The following is a 15,539-nucleotide window of genomic DNA, read 5'->3' on the forward strand; positions in this document are numbered from 1 at the left end:
ATAAGACTAGAGAACTGTAACAGTAACAGTTGTACTGTAACAGCTACAGCGAGCGGTGAATAGTCGCTCTGTTTGTTCTGAACGTCCCGTCTCGCACGATGATGACACAGTAGTGATGATTCTCTCTGACCAATCAGCAGTGTTTTCACATCACCTTCTGGTCTCACAGTCCCAGGTATCAGGTTCTATCCACAACATTTACCTGATGGAAAAGCAAAACAGGCAAGTAGAGTTGAGTGGAGCTGTTACCAAGCAGTGGGAAACTTCCATTTAGTTTGGTCGTATTTATATGGTTTGTCTTCTATGGTTTAAACTTCACTTATGTTCATTATATTTTTAGATTTCTCGTAGGCGGGCGTGGCTCAGGTGGCACTTCAGACTCAGGGTCACGTCAGGAGGTAAGTAAGGAAAGGTATCAGGTGTCAAATCATCTGAGACGTGTCTTCCTCTTTTGTTTACATGTTTTATGTATTTGTTTCCAGCGTCAGTTCATCATAGTACAGACAGATAAACTGTCGACCCAGCAGGATGTGATGCACTAATCCTTCCTTTGGGGAAATGATGGAGGAGGTGGAGGAGGAGGAGGAGGAGGAGGGCTGCTGCTGACTGCTTCACAAACAACCCCTGCTGCCGACGGACTCCAAACGCACACCCGTCTATTTGAAGTCTGATGTCTCTGAGGCTCGAAGTGAACCGGGATTTACTGCTGCTCTGCATCTCTGATGGTTAGTCATGATGAGTGTAATGGTGTAACAGATCCTTAGACTACAGCAACACACACACACACACACACACACATACACACACACACATACACACACACACACACACACACATACACACACATACACACACATACACACATACACACACACATACACACACACATACACACACACACACACACACACACACACACACATACACACACACACACACATACACACACACACACACACACCACACACACACACACACACACACACACACACACACACACACACACACACACACACACACACATACACACACACAGCTTTGTTAAATCAAGTCGATTTTATCTATATACTCCAGAATTACAGATCAAAAATAAAATAGAAAATGAATAAAATAAATAAAATAGCCTCACAACCCCGATGATCTCTGTTCAGTTCATACAGGTTAAATTTGACAGGCAACATTTTCTCATGTGAAACATAAATAAAATATTCATATATAAATTTAACTTCAATTAGAGTTGAAAAACCAAAACTCACCAGGTAGAAACAGGTGGTAAAAACTCCTCATTTATACTTCAAAACATTCAAAACTAATCTTATTTTGAAAGGGTACAGGAAAGTATGAAACACATTGCTGCTATCTTCTCCTCTGTAGTGTTTCTTTAACTTCTAAAACGACTCAGTGACAAGCTTCATGACACATGTCTGTTTTCTGATCTGCCTCCATATGTTGAGGGTTTGGTAACAAAAAAACTGCTTGATTAATGTTGGGACTAGTTCAACATAATCACATACATTAATTACAGACTTACAGATTCATTTAAATCACAATCCATTTTATCAGTTTTGACAATTCAAATAAAAATTGGCCCAAGTAACAATTAATTAACCAGCAATTATCATTCGGTTAATTAACTTTCTCCATTAACTTTTTACACCTGCTACAACAATGTCACAGACTGTATTCTGAACAACAGACAGTCAACAATATGTTTTCTGTGGCTGCACATGAAAGAAATAAGAAAATATGAGGGTTTTACATCATGTCATGATGGAAACATTAGTGACTGTGGAAGGACTGACCACATGAATGCATCAGACCAATGTGTTGCATGTGTAATGGGATACATATAATTATCTTTTAGTAAAGTTTAACTCAACCACCACAGTAATCACATTCTGTAGAAAATAAAAAGATATAAATTGTACAGTATTTAGACTACCTACACTTACTCCCTGAAACAAAAATAAATCAATTCATAAAATAACTTATTATTCTACTCAGTTTGATTGACAGGACAGATGATCAGAGGGGCAGAGTTTTTACCACCATCATTATTACAGGGACTGAAGAATGGGTAGAGTTTCTGAGTGAAGGAGCAGCCAGTAAAGGAGTAGATGAGAGCTGCAGCAGCTATGTCATAAAAGGAGACCAGACCCTCCTCATAATCCACAAACACCCCCACCTTCTCAGGCTGAGACTTCAGAGAGAGGAGGACTGAGGGGTCATCAAGAGCTTCGTACTCATTTCCATTTCTCAACCATATCGTCCAGTAACCTTTCTGAGGGCTCAGTGTGATGAACCCCTTCCTGTTGATCGACTCTCTGGCCACTCCTAATGTCCACTTAGTCTTTCCTTTAACCTGAACCTCAAAGTAAAATCTGCCTGAAGAGACACTCTGCTTTCCTAAGACAATAACACATTGAGAAAATCTCTTTGGGTTGTCTGGGAGATTCTTCTTCACATCACCATAGTGAACTTGTTTTCCATCATCAGAGAGGATGAGGCTAGGATATGCTGTATCAGGATCCAGAGTCACATCCTCTGCATACTGCTGGACCCTCTTCAGCTCAGCCTCAATCAGCTTCTTCATCTCTTCACTGAGCGTCTCCTCCAGCTGAGCCACAGCTCTCACCACAGTCCCCTCATATGATGGTGGACGGACTCTGACCTCTGTCCAGTCCTTGGTGGGTGGAGCAGCTTTCAGGGATGGGAAGCTTTGGAGGAGGTGGAGGTGGTCTTCAGAGAGTGAGAGCTGCTCCACCTCAGTGCTTCTCTTCATCAGCTCAGAGATTTCCTGTTCCAGCTCTGTGATGAAGTCTTCAGCCTGTTTGTCTGTGGTTTTCTGTTTGTCTTCGATCTCCTTTATGAGCTGGTTCAGGCCTCTGTCAACAGACTCCTTCAGAGCAGTGAAGACCTGAACACCTTCTGCTTTCTCTCTGTCTGCATCATCTTTACTGATCTTGACTGAGTGTTTGATCTCCTGAATCTTCACTCGTCTCTTCTGGATCATTTGCTGAATTTCAGCCTCTGTCTCCTCCAGCTCTGCCTTCTTTCCTTCATATCCTTCTTTCAGAGGAACAAACTCATGTGTCTTGTGGTCTAAAACAGAGCAGAGCATGCAGACACATGTCTGGTCGGTCTGACAGAACAGCTCCAGAGGTTTATCGTGCTTCGTACACATCCTGTCTTCCAGGTTCTCCACAGGGTCGATCAGCTGATGTCTTTTCAGGCCTGACACTGTCAGGTGAGGCTCCAGGTGAGTCTCACAGTAGGAGGTCAGACACACCAGGCAGGACTTCAGGGCCTTCAGTTTGGTTCCAGTGCAGACATCACAGGGAACTTCTCCTGGTTTGGAAACTTGTTGCTCTGAGCTGCTGCTGCTGGTTTTCTGTTGAGCTTCATGTTTGAACTGAGCAACCATCTCAGAGATGAAAGTGTTGATATGAAGCTTAGGTCTTCTTTTAAAAACCTTTTTACACATGGGACACTGACACCTGTCACTAATGTCCCAGTGTGTAGTGATGCAGTTCTTACAGAAGTTGTGTCCACATGATGTAGTGACTGGATCAGTGAACACATCCAGACAGATGGAGCACAGGAACTGATCTTCAGATCTCAGGTTGCTGGCAGCAGACATGTCTACACACTGAGAGAGAAAGAAAAGAAACATTTCATTTACAATAATGCTCTGTTTGTTTAAACCAATGGTTTTCAGACTGGGGGGGGCGGGCCGCCCTGTGGAGCATAGATGACACTGAGTTTGTTCAAAATCTCAAGCTGACATGTCAGACTGGAGGGGTGGAGATTCACCTGTTAGAGGACAGGGTGATGCAGAGGGGAATTTACAAAAGCTCTGGGTGTGTACAACTAAGATCCCTTTGTTTGAGACCATGCTGCCACACCAGTAAGTTGCTGGAGACCAGTGTCCTTTGTTTGATATTATTTATAGATTTTTTCTTTCAAGTAATTTCATGAATCTTAATTTATGATTATATGTGACCTGAAAATTGTTAGTTATTAAGGCAAATAGTTTTAATTTAGAACAAGAAGTATTTAAGTTTTGTCCCATATTTAATGATGTTTTTTGTTAACAGGATAAGCAGGACCCTGGTAATGTTTTTTTTTCTTTGGATGCATTCATAATGTAAGATGTTTTAATTACCCTTTCTTGATTATTTGTGGCATGCATGGCAAGTTATTTACTTTTGTTTGTTGTACAGCAGAAGTCATCTATCCTTCTTACCACCATTTCCAGAACAAACAAATGGTTAAATTGCTCTTGGATCCATGTGTTTAATGTGTATAACAGTCAGAAGCTCTATGGTCCAGTCAGGTTAAAGTGCATGGGGTCTTTTTAAAACGTTCAGGGAATGGGATTTATGTTGGGGCGATTCCATCATATTGACCTTTATTTCACTAAAATTCACCAAGGATCCTTCTTCATTAGTTGTTTCTCCTATCATTGTTAATGACTGATAAAAATTATGGGGTAGTGGCTGTGAACTTCTTTCTCCTGAAGGGGGCGTGGCAGAGAAAGTTTGAGAACAACTGGTTTAAACAGAAAGAAAAACGACTGTTCTATTAAGTTTAACTTGTAATATTAGTTACAGTCATTTTGAATTATATATGTAATGTTTTTATCAAGTTATTAAAAGGACAGATCTTCTAACAAAGTTCCAATTACTCAGTGACAACGTTAATGTATTTCCTCTAGTTGCTTCACAATAAAAGCCCTCCCTTTGGTTTTCATGTGGAAAGCTCTTATTGTGAAACAGCTAGAGGAAGTAGAATGTATTACAGCTGTAGGAAGTGATAACTTAACAGTAATAAAAGCAGGAAATGAGTGAAAGTAAAGCGGAAACCACAGAGAGTCAGTAAGGAGTTAGAAACGTCCTGAGAACTGACACAGAGACAGTTTAAGGTGGACTATAGTGGGTCTGTGGACAAACACACACAGTTATATTGTGACCCATTTCACAAGTGTCAGTATGAAATGAAGAGAGTGAAACTTCCACCTGAGTAGAGATGAAGATTTGTGTTGGTGCTGGTTGTTCAAACAGTAAATATGATCAGCTGTACTCACCAGTGTTTGGTAGAGACTCTGCTGTGTCGTTGACAAAGACCTGATGGACTCAGTTTAATTTTCTGTCAGAGAGAAACAGACTCGTCTCCACTGCAGCTCAGTTGTTGCTCTGACAGACTTTACTTTCATTTCTGGAGTGAGGCGTTTATGAAGGCTCTCCTGTCTTTTAGATTTTTAGATTTTTGAAAACAAAAGTGACTTTTTATTTTCTGCATGTAATAAACTAACTGATTAATCGAGAAAAGAATAATTAGTTCAATAAATATCGAAACTAAGCGTTAATTACAGCCCTACTTTCATTAAATTGAGTTTTCCTCAGTTGCGCATTTTCTGCGCAGCTGCTTGCCCTTGAACACACCATCGAAAGGAACTCTGGGAAGGAAAAGATGGCGGGACGTTCAAAAGCTCCGCTGACCGGCCGAATTAACAACAAAATAGAGTGTAAATAATAAAATGCAGTTCTGCCATAATCGCCGGAGACGGCTCACCGGCTCACCTCACCAGGTAACCCCGGTGACCATGAACCGAGGCCGCGGGAAGTTGGACGCTCCGTCCGCTGTGACAGGCTCTCCGCCGGAGCAACACACGGCCACAGTAAAACCGAACCGCCTGAGCAGGAGCTTCAGACAGACTCAGACCGCGGCGGAGGTCGGCTCTCCGAAGAGCCAGCGGCCCGGTGAGTGACCGTCTCTGCTCGGTTAGAGTCATCTCAGGCGGTTGACGTTACTGAACGTGTCTCTGTGACGGGGACACGTCGTGACAAGCTCCCGCCACAGCGACGTGCCAAACTACGATCAAATACTTCGCCATTTTAGCTTTTCACGAATATCCCAGAGGAGTCCTCCGCCACAAAACATGAGTACAGATGTCGTAGTAAACCGGAGCTGACCGTCTTCTATTCGGTGCACAACAAATTCACCATCCTGCAGTTATGAGTGTAAAAGTTGTGTAATAATTTGTCTGTTTCCTCAGAACCAAATCCAGCTCGTGTGTTGTCAGTGGAAAGACTTAACGGCGATAAAACGGTGGATTGTTCATTAACCTGAAAATGAGAACAGCCCATAAATAATCTCATGTACTATGTGCAGAAAAATATTAAACTTTAATGATGTTTAACAGTTTGAGAACAGAGCACATTAAACACAGCTTCATATTAGTATTTATGCATATGTGTGTCATGTTATCAGTCCCTCAGCTCCAGGACCCTGACCTCTGACCTCTGACCTCTGACTTATCTGCAGAAAACTAAAGAGGTTTACAGAGAGGTCACTGAAGTCACATCAGCAGAGCAGTGAATGTTGTCGTCTGGGAATCTGATTCTGAATCAGCTGTTTTGCGTTTCCTCTCGTCCAGAGTTTAAGACCCCGACCAGGATCCCCACATCCAGAGCAGCTGCTGGTTTCAGCGGAGAGTCTCCACACAACGACTCCGACTTTCAGCACGACATCGTCTGGGACGCCGCCTCGCCGTCACCCAACAGACTCGGTAAACTTCTGACGTTGCAGGTCTTCATTTCAGTTACTGTTGTAATGATTTGTCAGTTAATCAATTATTAGATTGACAGGAAATTAAGTTTAGTTTCATTTGTTTGACACAAATTTCAAATATTTCCTTTTTTTCCAGCTGCTCCAATTCTCTGTTTTATATCATTGTAAAGTTAAAGTCTTTATAATTCAGGTTGACTGTGTTTGTCTCCAGGGAAAAGAGGGAGAAAACACCCGGCTGGAGCTGTGAACATCTCTGAGATCGTCAGCAGGATCGCTCCCAAGGTCAGTCGCACGTTCACCATCGTTGTCAGTGAAGTTGAAACTCTTCTTGTTGATGGAGCCCTGATCGCAGCCCAGATCATTACTTATGCATGTCCTCGTTGTGTCGTCGCTCGTCTGCGTGAAGCATGGCAGGCCGGAGGTCACAGAGCCCACGTTACAGCAGTGGATCGGAGACAGCGCCACCATCCCCTGCACTCCAGACGTTCAAGTTCCCAAACCCAAGAAGAAATCCCCGAGGTGAGCTCAGAGGGAACACAGCCCCACATCTGTTTTCTCTCTCTAATCACTTTAACACTGATTATTCAGTTTGTTTTGTGCGCAGGCCGAACGGAGTGGACGACCTGCTGAAACTCGCCAAACAGTTTGACCTCAACATGTTTCGTCAGGACGAGGACGAGGTGCAGGACGCGCACCAGCAGAGTCTGGAGCTCCTGTCTGACGACATCTTGGATTCTGAACACAACGACTTTTCACCGTCACTCCGTGGAAACGTTCCACCGGCTGTGAACGCAGCGGCTGGGACAGATGTGCAGACTCATCTGGATCAACATATGGACGACGATCTGGACTTCCTGTTTGATGGACCGACCCAACACGTAAGCGGAGATTTAAGTCAGGTGTCGTCTGCTCAGCCGTCACAAGTTACACCTGCTCTCACCTCAGAGGCTTCTGGGAAAACTCCCACGACCAACACTAAAGGCGGCGGGGCAGCGAGCGACGAGTCCGAGGACGACTGGGAAAACGACGACTTGCTAAACGACTCTCTGGTGCTGCTGATGACGCAGAACCCACAGAACTTCAGAGCTCCGCCTCTCTGCTCGACACAGAAACCACTTCAGCCTTCGGCCTGTGGAGACGCTCGCCTCGGCCAATCAGCTGCTTCTAAAGCCCAAAAAGAAACTGGGAGACAAAGAGCGACTTTCAAACTGGAGTCTAATCCAGATTTCTCTGTGACGAGAATCCAGACGGACACGAGGACAAACTGGACGGCGGATCCCAGCTCGAAGACGGCAGGTAAGGACTCCGAGCAGAGCAGGTGTTCCACCAGTGAGGGGCTTTCAGGTGAGACCGGGTCTCGGGGAACCTGGCACACATCAAACACCGTGAGGTCAGATCAGAAACCTCAGTTGTATCAGAGGATGTGTGTTTCTGCTGCGTCGACCTCAAACGCATCACCTACAGAAGCCGCCCCCTCCCACGTGCCCCCCCCCGCCCCCGCCGCCGCCGCCTCCGCCTCCGCCGCCGCCTCTGACTTCCTGGATGAGGACCTGGACGCCTTCTTCTCCTTGGACCCGGTTTGGGACGACCCGGCCGACGACGACCTGCTGTGTGACATGTGTGAAGACCTCGAGAACCAGATCCAGAGCGGGGATCACGTGTCCACCAAACAGACTCCGCCCACTGGTCAGACGTCCAACCAGAGAGCCGCTCTGCAACCGTCCAACAGAGCCTGGGACAACAGGAGCCGACAGCCAGCCAATCAGAAGCCGTTTCACCAAAAACAACCCACGACTCTCCCCGGTGGTTCAGGTCGACCTGCTGGTCGTTCATTGGCTGTTTCTGCAGGTGTACAGGTGAACACGGCGACGGATTCTTCCAGAGACACTCGAACACAAGGCGCCTCAGGATCCGGCTGCTGTCTGTGGGGGGGGGGCAGGGTCCAGTCGGCTGCTGCAGCACCGCGGCCCCCGCAGGGGAAGACCGGCAAAGACCAGTTCACCTTCAAGAGGCCGGACAACCCGGTTTCCACGGTGACCAGCAAAGGTAAGAGCACGAACACACTGAGGCCGTCGGCGGCCGAGAAAGAGATACTTCGGTTACACACTACTCCATCGTCACGGCAACATGAGCACGTGCAGTAAACGCATCACAATCGATGATCAGTTAGCGTTAGCTCCAGATTCCTTCACCACAGGCTTCAGTGCTGCTACAAGCTAACAGCTGGACTCTCCCAGCTCATTGGATCTTGTTGATTGTCTTTGACTGTTTGTAGCTTGTTGTTGCTGTTGTCTCTCCTCAGACTGAACATCTGTATAAACATATATTTATCTAATTTAATGACATTAAACATGTAAAAGAGAAAAGTAGAGACAGGAAGGAGGATCAGATATAAACACGTGCAACATGTTAGCTTCATGAAACAAAACGTTAAGCTAACAGTGAACAAGCTACGAGGAAAAACGAACTTACAAAGTTATAACTAAAAGTTTTTTTTTGTTGTTTTTTAAGTATATAATATGTAAATATATAGTGTTTGAATGAAGCGTCATAGTTTCTGTTCAATGTTAAAAACTTCACTTTAATTTACAGAATATTTTTTCTAACATGACACACCTGTCTCCTCTGTCTCCTCTGTGTCTCCTCTGTGTCTCCTCTGTCTCCTCCGTGTCTCCTCTGTGTCTCCTCTGTCTCCTCTGTGTCTCCTCTGTGTCTCCTCTCTGTCTCCTCTGTGTCTCCTCTGTCTCCTCTGTGTCTCCTCTGTGTCTCCTCTGTGTCTCCTCTGTGTCTCCTCTGTGTCTCCTCTTTCTCCTCTGTGTCTCCTCTGTGTCTCCTCTGTGTCTCCTCTGTCTCCTCTGTGTCTCCTCTGTCTCCTCTGTCTCCTCTGTGTCTCCTCTGTGTCTCCTCTGTGTCTCCTCTGTCTCCTCTGTGTCTCCTCTGTGTCTCCTCTGTCTCCTCTCTGTCTCCTCTCTGTCTCCTCTCTGTCTCCTCTGTGTCTCCTCTGTCTCCTCTCTGTCTCCTCTGTGTCTCCTCTGTGTCTCCTCTGTCTCCTCTCTGTCTCCTCTGTCTCCTCTGCGTCTCTTCTCTGTCTCCTCTGTGTCTCCTCTCTGTCTCCTCTGCGTCTCCTCTCTTTCTCCCTGCGTCTCCTCTGTGTCTCCTCTGTCTCCTCTGCGTCTCCTCTCTGTCTCCCTGCGTCTCCTCTGTGTCTCCTCTGTCTCCTCTCTGTCTCCCTGCGTCTCCTCTCTGTCTCCTCTGCGTCTCCTCTGCGTCTCCTCTGTCTCCCTGCGTCTCCTCTGTGTCTCCTCTCTGTCTCCCTGCGTCTCCTCTGTGTCTCCTCTGTCTCCTCTGCGTCTCCTCTGTCTCCTCTCTGTCTCCTCTGCGTCTCCTCTGTCTCCCTGCGTCTCCTCTGCGTCTCCTCTCTGTCTCCTCTGTGTCTCCTGTGTCTCCTCTGTGTCTCCTCTCTGTCTCCTTTGTGTCTCCTCTGTGTCTCCTCTCTGTCTCCTTTGTGTCTCCTCTGTGTCTCCTCTCTGTCTCCTTTGTGTCTCCTCTGTGTCTCCTCTCTGTCTCCTTTGTGTCTCCTCTGTGTCTCCTCTCTGTCTCCTTTGTGTCTCCTCTGTGTCTCCTCTCTGTCTCCTTTGTGTCTCCTCTGTGTCTCCTCTCTGTCTCCTTTGTGTCTCCTCTGTGTCTCCTCTCTGTCTCCTTTGTGTCTCCTCTGTGTCTCCTCTCTGTCTCCTTTGTGTCTCCTCTGTGTCTCCTCTCTGTCTCCTTTGTGTCTCCTCTGTGTCTCCTCTCTGTCTCCTTTGTGTCTCCTCTGTGTCTCCTCTCTGTCTCCTTTGTGTCTCCTCTGTGTCTCCTCTCTGTCTCCTTTGTGTCTCCTCTGTGTCTCCTCTCTGTCTCCTTTGTGTCTCCTCTGTGTCTCCTCTCTGTCTCCTTTGTGTCTCCTCTGTGTCTCCTCTCTGTCTCCTTTGTGTCTCCTCTGTGTCTCCTCTCTGTCTCCTTTGTGTCTCCTCTGTGTCTCCTCTCTGTCTCCTCTGCGTCTCTTCTCTGTCTCCTCTGTGTCTCCTGTGTCTCCTCTGTGTCTCCTCTCTGTCTCCTTTCCTCTGTGTCTCCTCTGTGTCTCCTCTCTGTCTCCCTGCATCTCCTCTGTGTCTCCTGTGTCTCCTCTCTGTCTCCTCTCTGTCTCCTCTGTGTCTCCTCTGTGTCTCCTCTGTGTCTCCTCTGTCTCCTCTGCGTCTCCCCTGTGTCTCCTCTCTGTCTCCTCTGTGTCTCCTCTGTGTCTCCTCTCTGTCTCCTCTGCGTCTCCTCTGTGTCTCCTCTGCGTCTCCCCTGTGTCTCCTCTCTGTCTCCTCTGTGTCTCCTCTGTGTCTCCTCTGTGTCTCCTCTCTGTCTCCTCCGTCTCCTCTGTCTCCTCTGTGTCTCCTGCGTCTCCTCTGTGTCTTCTCCGTCTCCTCTGTCTCCTCTCCGTCTCCTCTGTGTCTCCTCTGTGTCTCCTCTCTGTCTCCCTGCGTCTCCTCTGTGTCTCCTCTGTGTCTCCTGTGTCTCCTCTCTGTCTCCTCTCTGTCTCCCTGCGTCTCCTCTGTGTCTCCTCTCTGTCTCCTCTGTGTCTCCTCTGCGTCTCCTCTCTGTCTCCTCTGCGTCTCCTCTGTGTCTCCTCTGTCTCCTCTGCGTCTCCCCTGTGTCTCCTCTCTGTCTCCTCTGTGTCTCCTCTCTGTCTCCTCTGTGTCTCCTGCGTCTCCTCTGCAGCTCTGGGTAAATGTTCGGCAGCAGAGATCGAGCTGAAGAAGCAGCAGGCGATGGAGAGAAGGCGACAGCGACTTCAGGCGACACAGAACCTCCGAGCTCCGACATGACGGAGACGACAACAACTCTGTCCTGTCCACGTGTCTGAGGGTCGGAGACAACAGAACCTGGACCTGCTGTCCCCCGTCTCCTCTGACCTCCTTCACTCCTAAAGATTCAAACGTCTGAATCGGCTCAAAATAACAAGCTGGACAAAGTTAATTGTACAAATATGTTCTTAAAGTAAAATGAAAGTGTACTGTGATGTCATGTCATGTTTATCTATTCTGTAATAGTTTTTTAATTATGAAATCAGGATGTTTTTAAAGAGCAGTGAAGCATTTTGGGAAAGATTCTTCAGACGTCTTCACCTTCAGAGAGACGACAGCAGGTGTGAGAGAGAGGGAATCTCACGTCTGTGCTCAGCAGTTTTCACTCATCACAAATTCATATAACAGAGAAAGTGCTGCAGGTTAAACTGAACTGAACTGAACACGGTTACCGCTGCCGACTCTGAACGACTCACTCTAAACAGGCGGGAAACACTCGCCATCTGAACACGCCAACGCCTCGTCCTTGAAAATCTAATCTCCAGAAAAATATTGTCTTCCCTTCAGGCCAGTTACCAAAAAAAAACTGTCCTTATTACATTTCTAAGCTAACGAGTTCATCAATAACGTGTTAATCAGTTGATCAGCTTCAGACCTAGGCTAGCTGCTAGCTATCCTAAGCTAAAACACTCATGGAAGAAAAGTGAATGAATGGATTTCCCAAAGTGTTGAACTGTTCCTTTAACGTCAGGTCGTATATGAAGACATCTTTTTAAGGTGGAAATGATTGATCTCATTTATGACTCGTCTGATTTTATCAACAAACTGAAGTCACTTTGTCTCACATGTTGTCGTGGAAATTAACTCCATGTTTACACACGAGTGAATCTGCGTTTAAATAAAAATGACTCAAACAAAAAGTCCATCGATCTGAGAGAGCATTTGTTTCATCTCTGTCCAGGAAACATTTATTTTAACATCATGTTTTCAGGTTGTCACGTTCCCATGAAATGTTCACTTGGATTCAAGGATGAACTGATTAGATTTTGGTGGTGAAAGGTCAAAGGTCATGATGAACTCACACTTCACACACAAATTATGACAAATCACACAATTGGTAAATATTTTATCTGACTCTGGATGAACAGGGACGTGACCTGAAACTAGGCTGAGTGGAGAGGAGGTGATTCTAGTTTTTCTCTCTTAATAGAGCTATGCTAACAGTTTCCCCCTGCTTCCAGTCTTTGTGCTAAGCTAGGCTAAGCACATGCTTAGGAGAATGGTGGATTCTTCCTTTAAGATTCTCCAGCTCTGTATTAGCAACAAGCATTAACCTCCAGACTGAAACCAGCAGCTGCAGTTCCTCTAACGACCACTAGAGTCTGGCTCCAACAGTGAGTCAGTCCCCATAGACTCCCATGTTAAAATGTCCAACTTTACAGCAGAAATAAACATGTTTACGGCCTGGTACAAAAACTGTTTTGGTCTGTAGAGCTAATTTCCTCCTTCATGACACCTGTTTATATAACTCACCTGTTTATATAACTCACCTGTTTACATTTTATTAAGGACTAAAGTTATGGAGGATTGGGGGCGTGGTCTCTTTGAGTGACAGGTGGGTGAGCATACGTTTGCCACAAACTGGCTCCGCAAGCCCTTCCTCTTGGCCATGTTTGGATTAGCTGGGAGTAAGGGGGCGGAATCAGACACTGCCAAGATGGCGACAGTGGAGCAGCTCACTCTAAGCTTCAGAAACCTGCGGTTGATGTCACAGAGGCAACGGCCATCTTTATTTACAGTCTGTTTGCCAGATTTGTTTTTATTGTTTTTATTTTTAGTCCCTTTTCTAACCGTCAGTGTCAGATGTTTTATTTCTCCTTTAACTTCAGTTCTGTTCAGAACTTTATCAAACTGATTTAAAGAAATCCATTTTTTTTACTAATTAAACAAATCCTCACAAACACTCAGATCAAGAGACTCAGACAGAAAAACCATCAAACCTTCATTTAATATCAGTTAAACACATTTTTTAATGTGCTGCATTCAGGTGCTCCTTGTAAATGCCTGTGTCCAAGTTCTAAAATCCTAAAAAAAACAACCTGATCTAAATGTGATCTCTTCTACAGGTAGAATAGTTTTATTATTAAAATTAAGTTTTAGAAAAAACAACAGGAGAAGATTCTGATAAATTTTAAGATGGATCTTTTTTTTATCTGTTCAGAGTATAAAATGAATGATTTACTGTTTAACTTAGTAAATGTAGATTTTGAGTTTTCATGGTGGACTTTAGCTTAATCCACTGTATCATGTAAATATTATTCCTCTAAAGGTCACAGGTCATGAAAGGGTCACTGGTCCCTGGTCAGGCTCGTCAGGTGTCTTTATTAACGGTCTGGCAGCGGTCTAATGGAGCAGATACGGCCCCAGCAGGTAAACTGAGCCGCTCTTAAGCAGACAGGTGTGTAACTATAGTAATCACAGGCTCAGGATTCACTTTCCTCCCTTTGTCAGGGTGATTTCTCTGAAGGAAGAAGAAGCATTTTTAATTAGAGTGAAAGTCCTGCAGGTGTTTGAATATATACATTAAATGAAGGAAATGCTTTATTGCTTTTCCTGCGCTGCCCCGGGTTCTCCATAGGAACTCACTACAAAACACTTTAAAAAGGAATTTGTTCTCTTGGTCATTTTAGATTCTTAATCTCTGACCTGTTAATTTCTGTTCACACCTGTTTTAATTGATTCCAGTAATTACATTATTTTTTAATTGTATTTAATTTTATGTCCAACTCATGTTTTTATCTACTCAACATCATTGTCCAGTTATTTATTCCCATTTTGAAAAGCATTTTCAAATTGTTTTTCAAATTATATTATTCAAATTTAATAAATGGTTTATTTTATGCTGTTTTTGTAAATCTATTTTTAAATCTTAAATGTTTATTGATGATTAATCGTTCATTTATAAATTCTGTTTAAAATTTCTGTTTTTAACGCCTTTCATGGTGCCACCTGACTCCTCCAACAACAACATGGGTAAAAGTGTTTCCTGCGGATCTTCTTCCCCGCTGCAGCCGACTCTTACCTGTAGGTGAAATGAAGTCAGCTGAGAGTTACACTGAATTCTGTGTGACCACCACTGGTAGTCCAGGCTGATGAAAGCCAATCAGGAGAGACCGTGGGTGTGACCTCATCGTTTACAAAGGTCTCAGTTTTTGTCCAGACTACAACACAACCACAGAGTTTTCACAATGAAACAATACGCCAGAGTTTTCAAAATGAAACACAACCACAGAGTTTTCAAAATAAAAAACAACCCCAGAGTTTTCAAAATGAGACACAACAGAATTTTCAAAATAAAACACAACCCCAGAGTTTTCAAAATGAAACACATCCCCGGAGCTTTCAATTAAAAAGAGATCAAAACAAGAGGTTATGACTTACTATACTATGACGTTTTATGCCTCGTTATACTATGATGTTTGTTGACGTTTTAATACCTTACAGTAGTATGAAGTTTTATGACATTTTATGCCTTACTATACTATGACGTTTTTGACATTTTTATACCTTACTATATACTATGACGTTTGTTGATGTTTTTATCCCTTACTATGCTATGATGTTTTTTGATGTTTTATGATGTTTAATAACTTGCTATACTTTAACGTTTTATTCCTTACAATACTATGTCGTTTTTTTACGTTTTTAAGCCTTACTATACTATGTTTTTTGACATTTTATGACGTTTTATGATTTACTATACTTTGAGGATTTATGCCTTACAATACTATGACATTTTTCTTGGTTTTTATACCTTACTATACTATGACGTTTTTATGACTTTTTATGCCTTACTATACTATGACGTTTTTATAACTTTTTTTGCCTTACTTTACTATGATAGTTTTTTCACTTTTTATGCCTTACTGTACTATGTAGTTTTTATGACTTTTTATGGCTTGCTATACTATGTCGTTTTTATGACTTTTTATGCCTTACTATACTATGACATTTTTATGACTTTTTATGCCTTACTATATTATGTCGTTTTTATGACTTTTTATGCCTTACTATACTGTGTCGTTTTTATGAGTCTTTATGCCTTACTATACTATGAAATTTTTATGACTTTTTATG

General features: G+C 44.1%; 2 protein-coding genes across 2 annotated transcripts; one reads left to right on the forward strand and one right to left on the reverse strand.

Annotated features, from left to right (window-relative positions):
• Positions 1 to 1,074: 1,074 nt before the first annotated feature.
• Positions 1,075 to 5,212, reverse strand: LOC111237596 (E3 ubiquitin-protein ligase TRIM39-like). Its single transcript, XM_022766743.1, has 2 exons — positions 5,087 to 5,212; positions 1,075 to 3,649 (listed from the first exon to the last, which is right to left on the reverse strand). Exon 2 carries the CDS (start codon positions 3,638 to 3,640, stop codon positions 1,997 to 1,999), a length of 1,644 nt encoding a protein of 547 aa, XP_022622464.1. The 5' UTR covers positions 3,641 to 3,649; positions 5,087 to 5,212; the 3' UTR covers positions 1,075 to 1,996.
• A 196-nt stretch (positions 5,213 to 5,408) lies between these two features.
• LOC111237589 (ewing's tumor-associated antigen 1 homolog) lies at positions 5,409 to 12,289 on the forward strand. Its single transcript, XM_022766734.1, has 6 exons — positions 5,409 to 5,762; positions 6,440 to 6,571; positions 6,785 to 6,855; positions 6,980 to 7,092; positions 7,178 to 8,619; positions 11,317 to 12,289. The coding sequence occupies exons 1-6, from the start codon at positions 5,540 to 5,542 to the stop codon at positions 11,421 to 11,423; spliced, it is 2,088 nt and encodes a 695-aa protein (XP_022622455.1). The 5' UTR covers positions 5,409 to 5,539; the 3' UTR covers positions 11,424 to 12,289.
• Positions 12,290 to 15,539: the final 3,250 nt, after the last annotated feature.

The sequence above is a fragment of the Seriola dumerili genome, unplaced genomic scaffold (assembly GCF_002260705.1).
Source record: "Seriola dumerili isolate Sdu_G_001 unplaced genomic scaffold, Sdu_1.0 BDQW01001001.1, whole genome shotgun sequence".
Classification (NCBI taxonomy): Eukaryota; Metazoa; Chordata; class Actinopteri; order Carangiformes; family Carangidae; genus Seriola; species Seriola dumerili.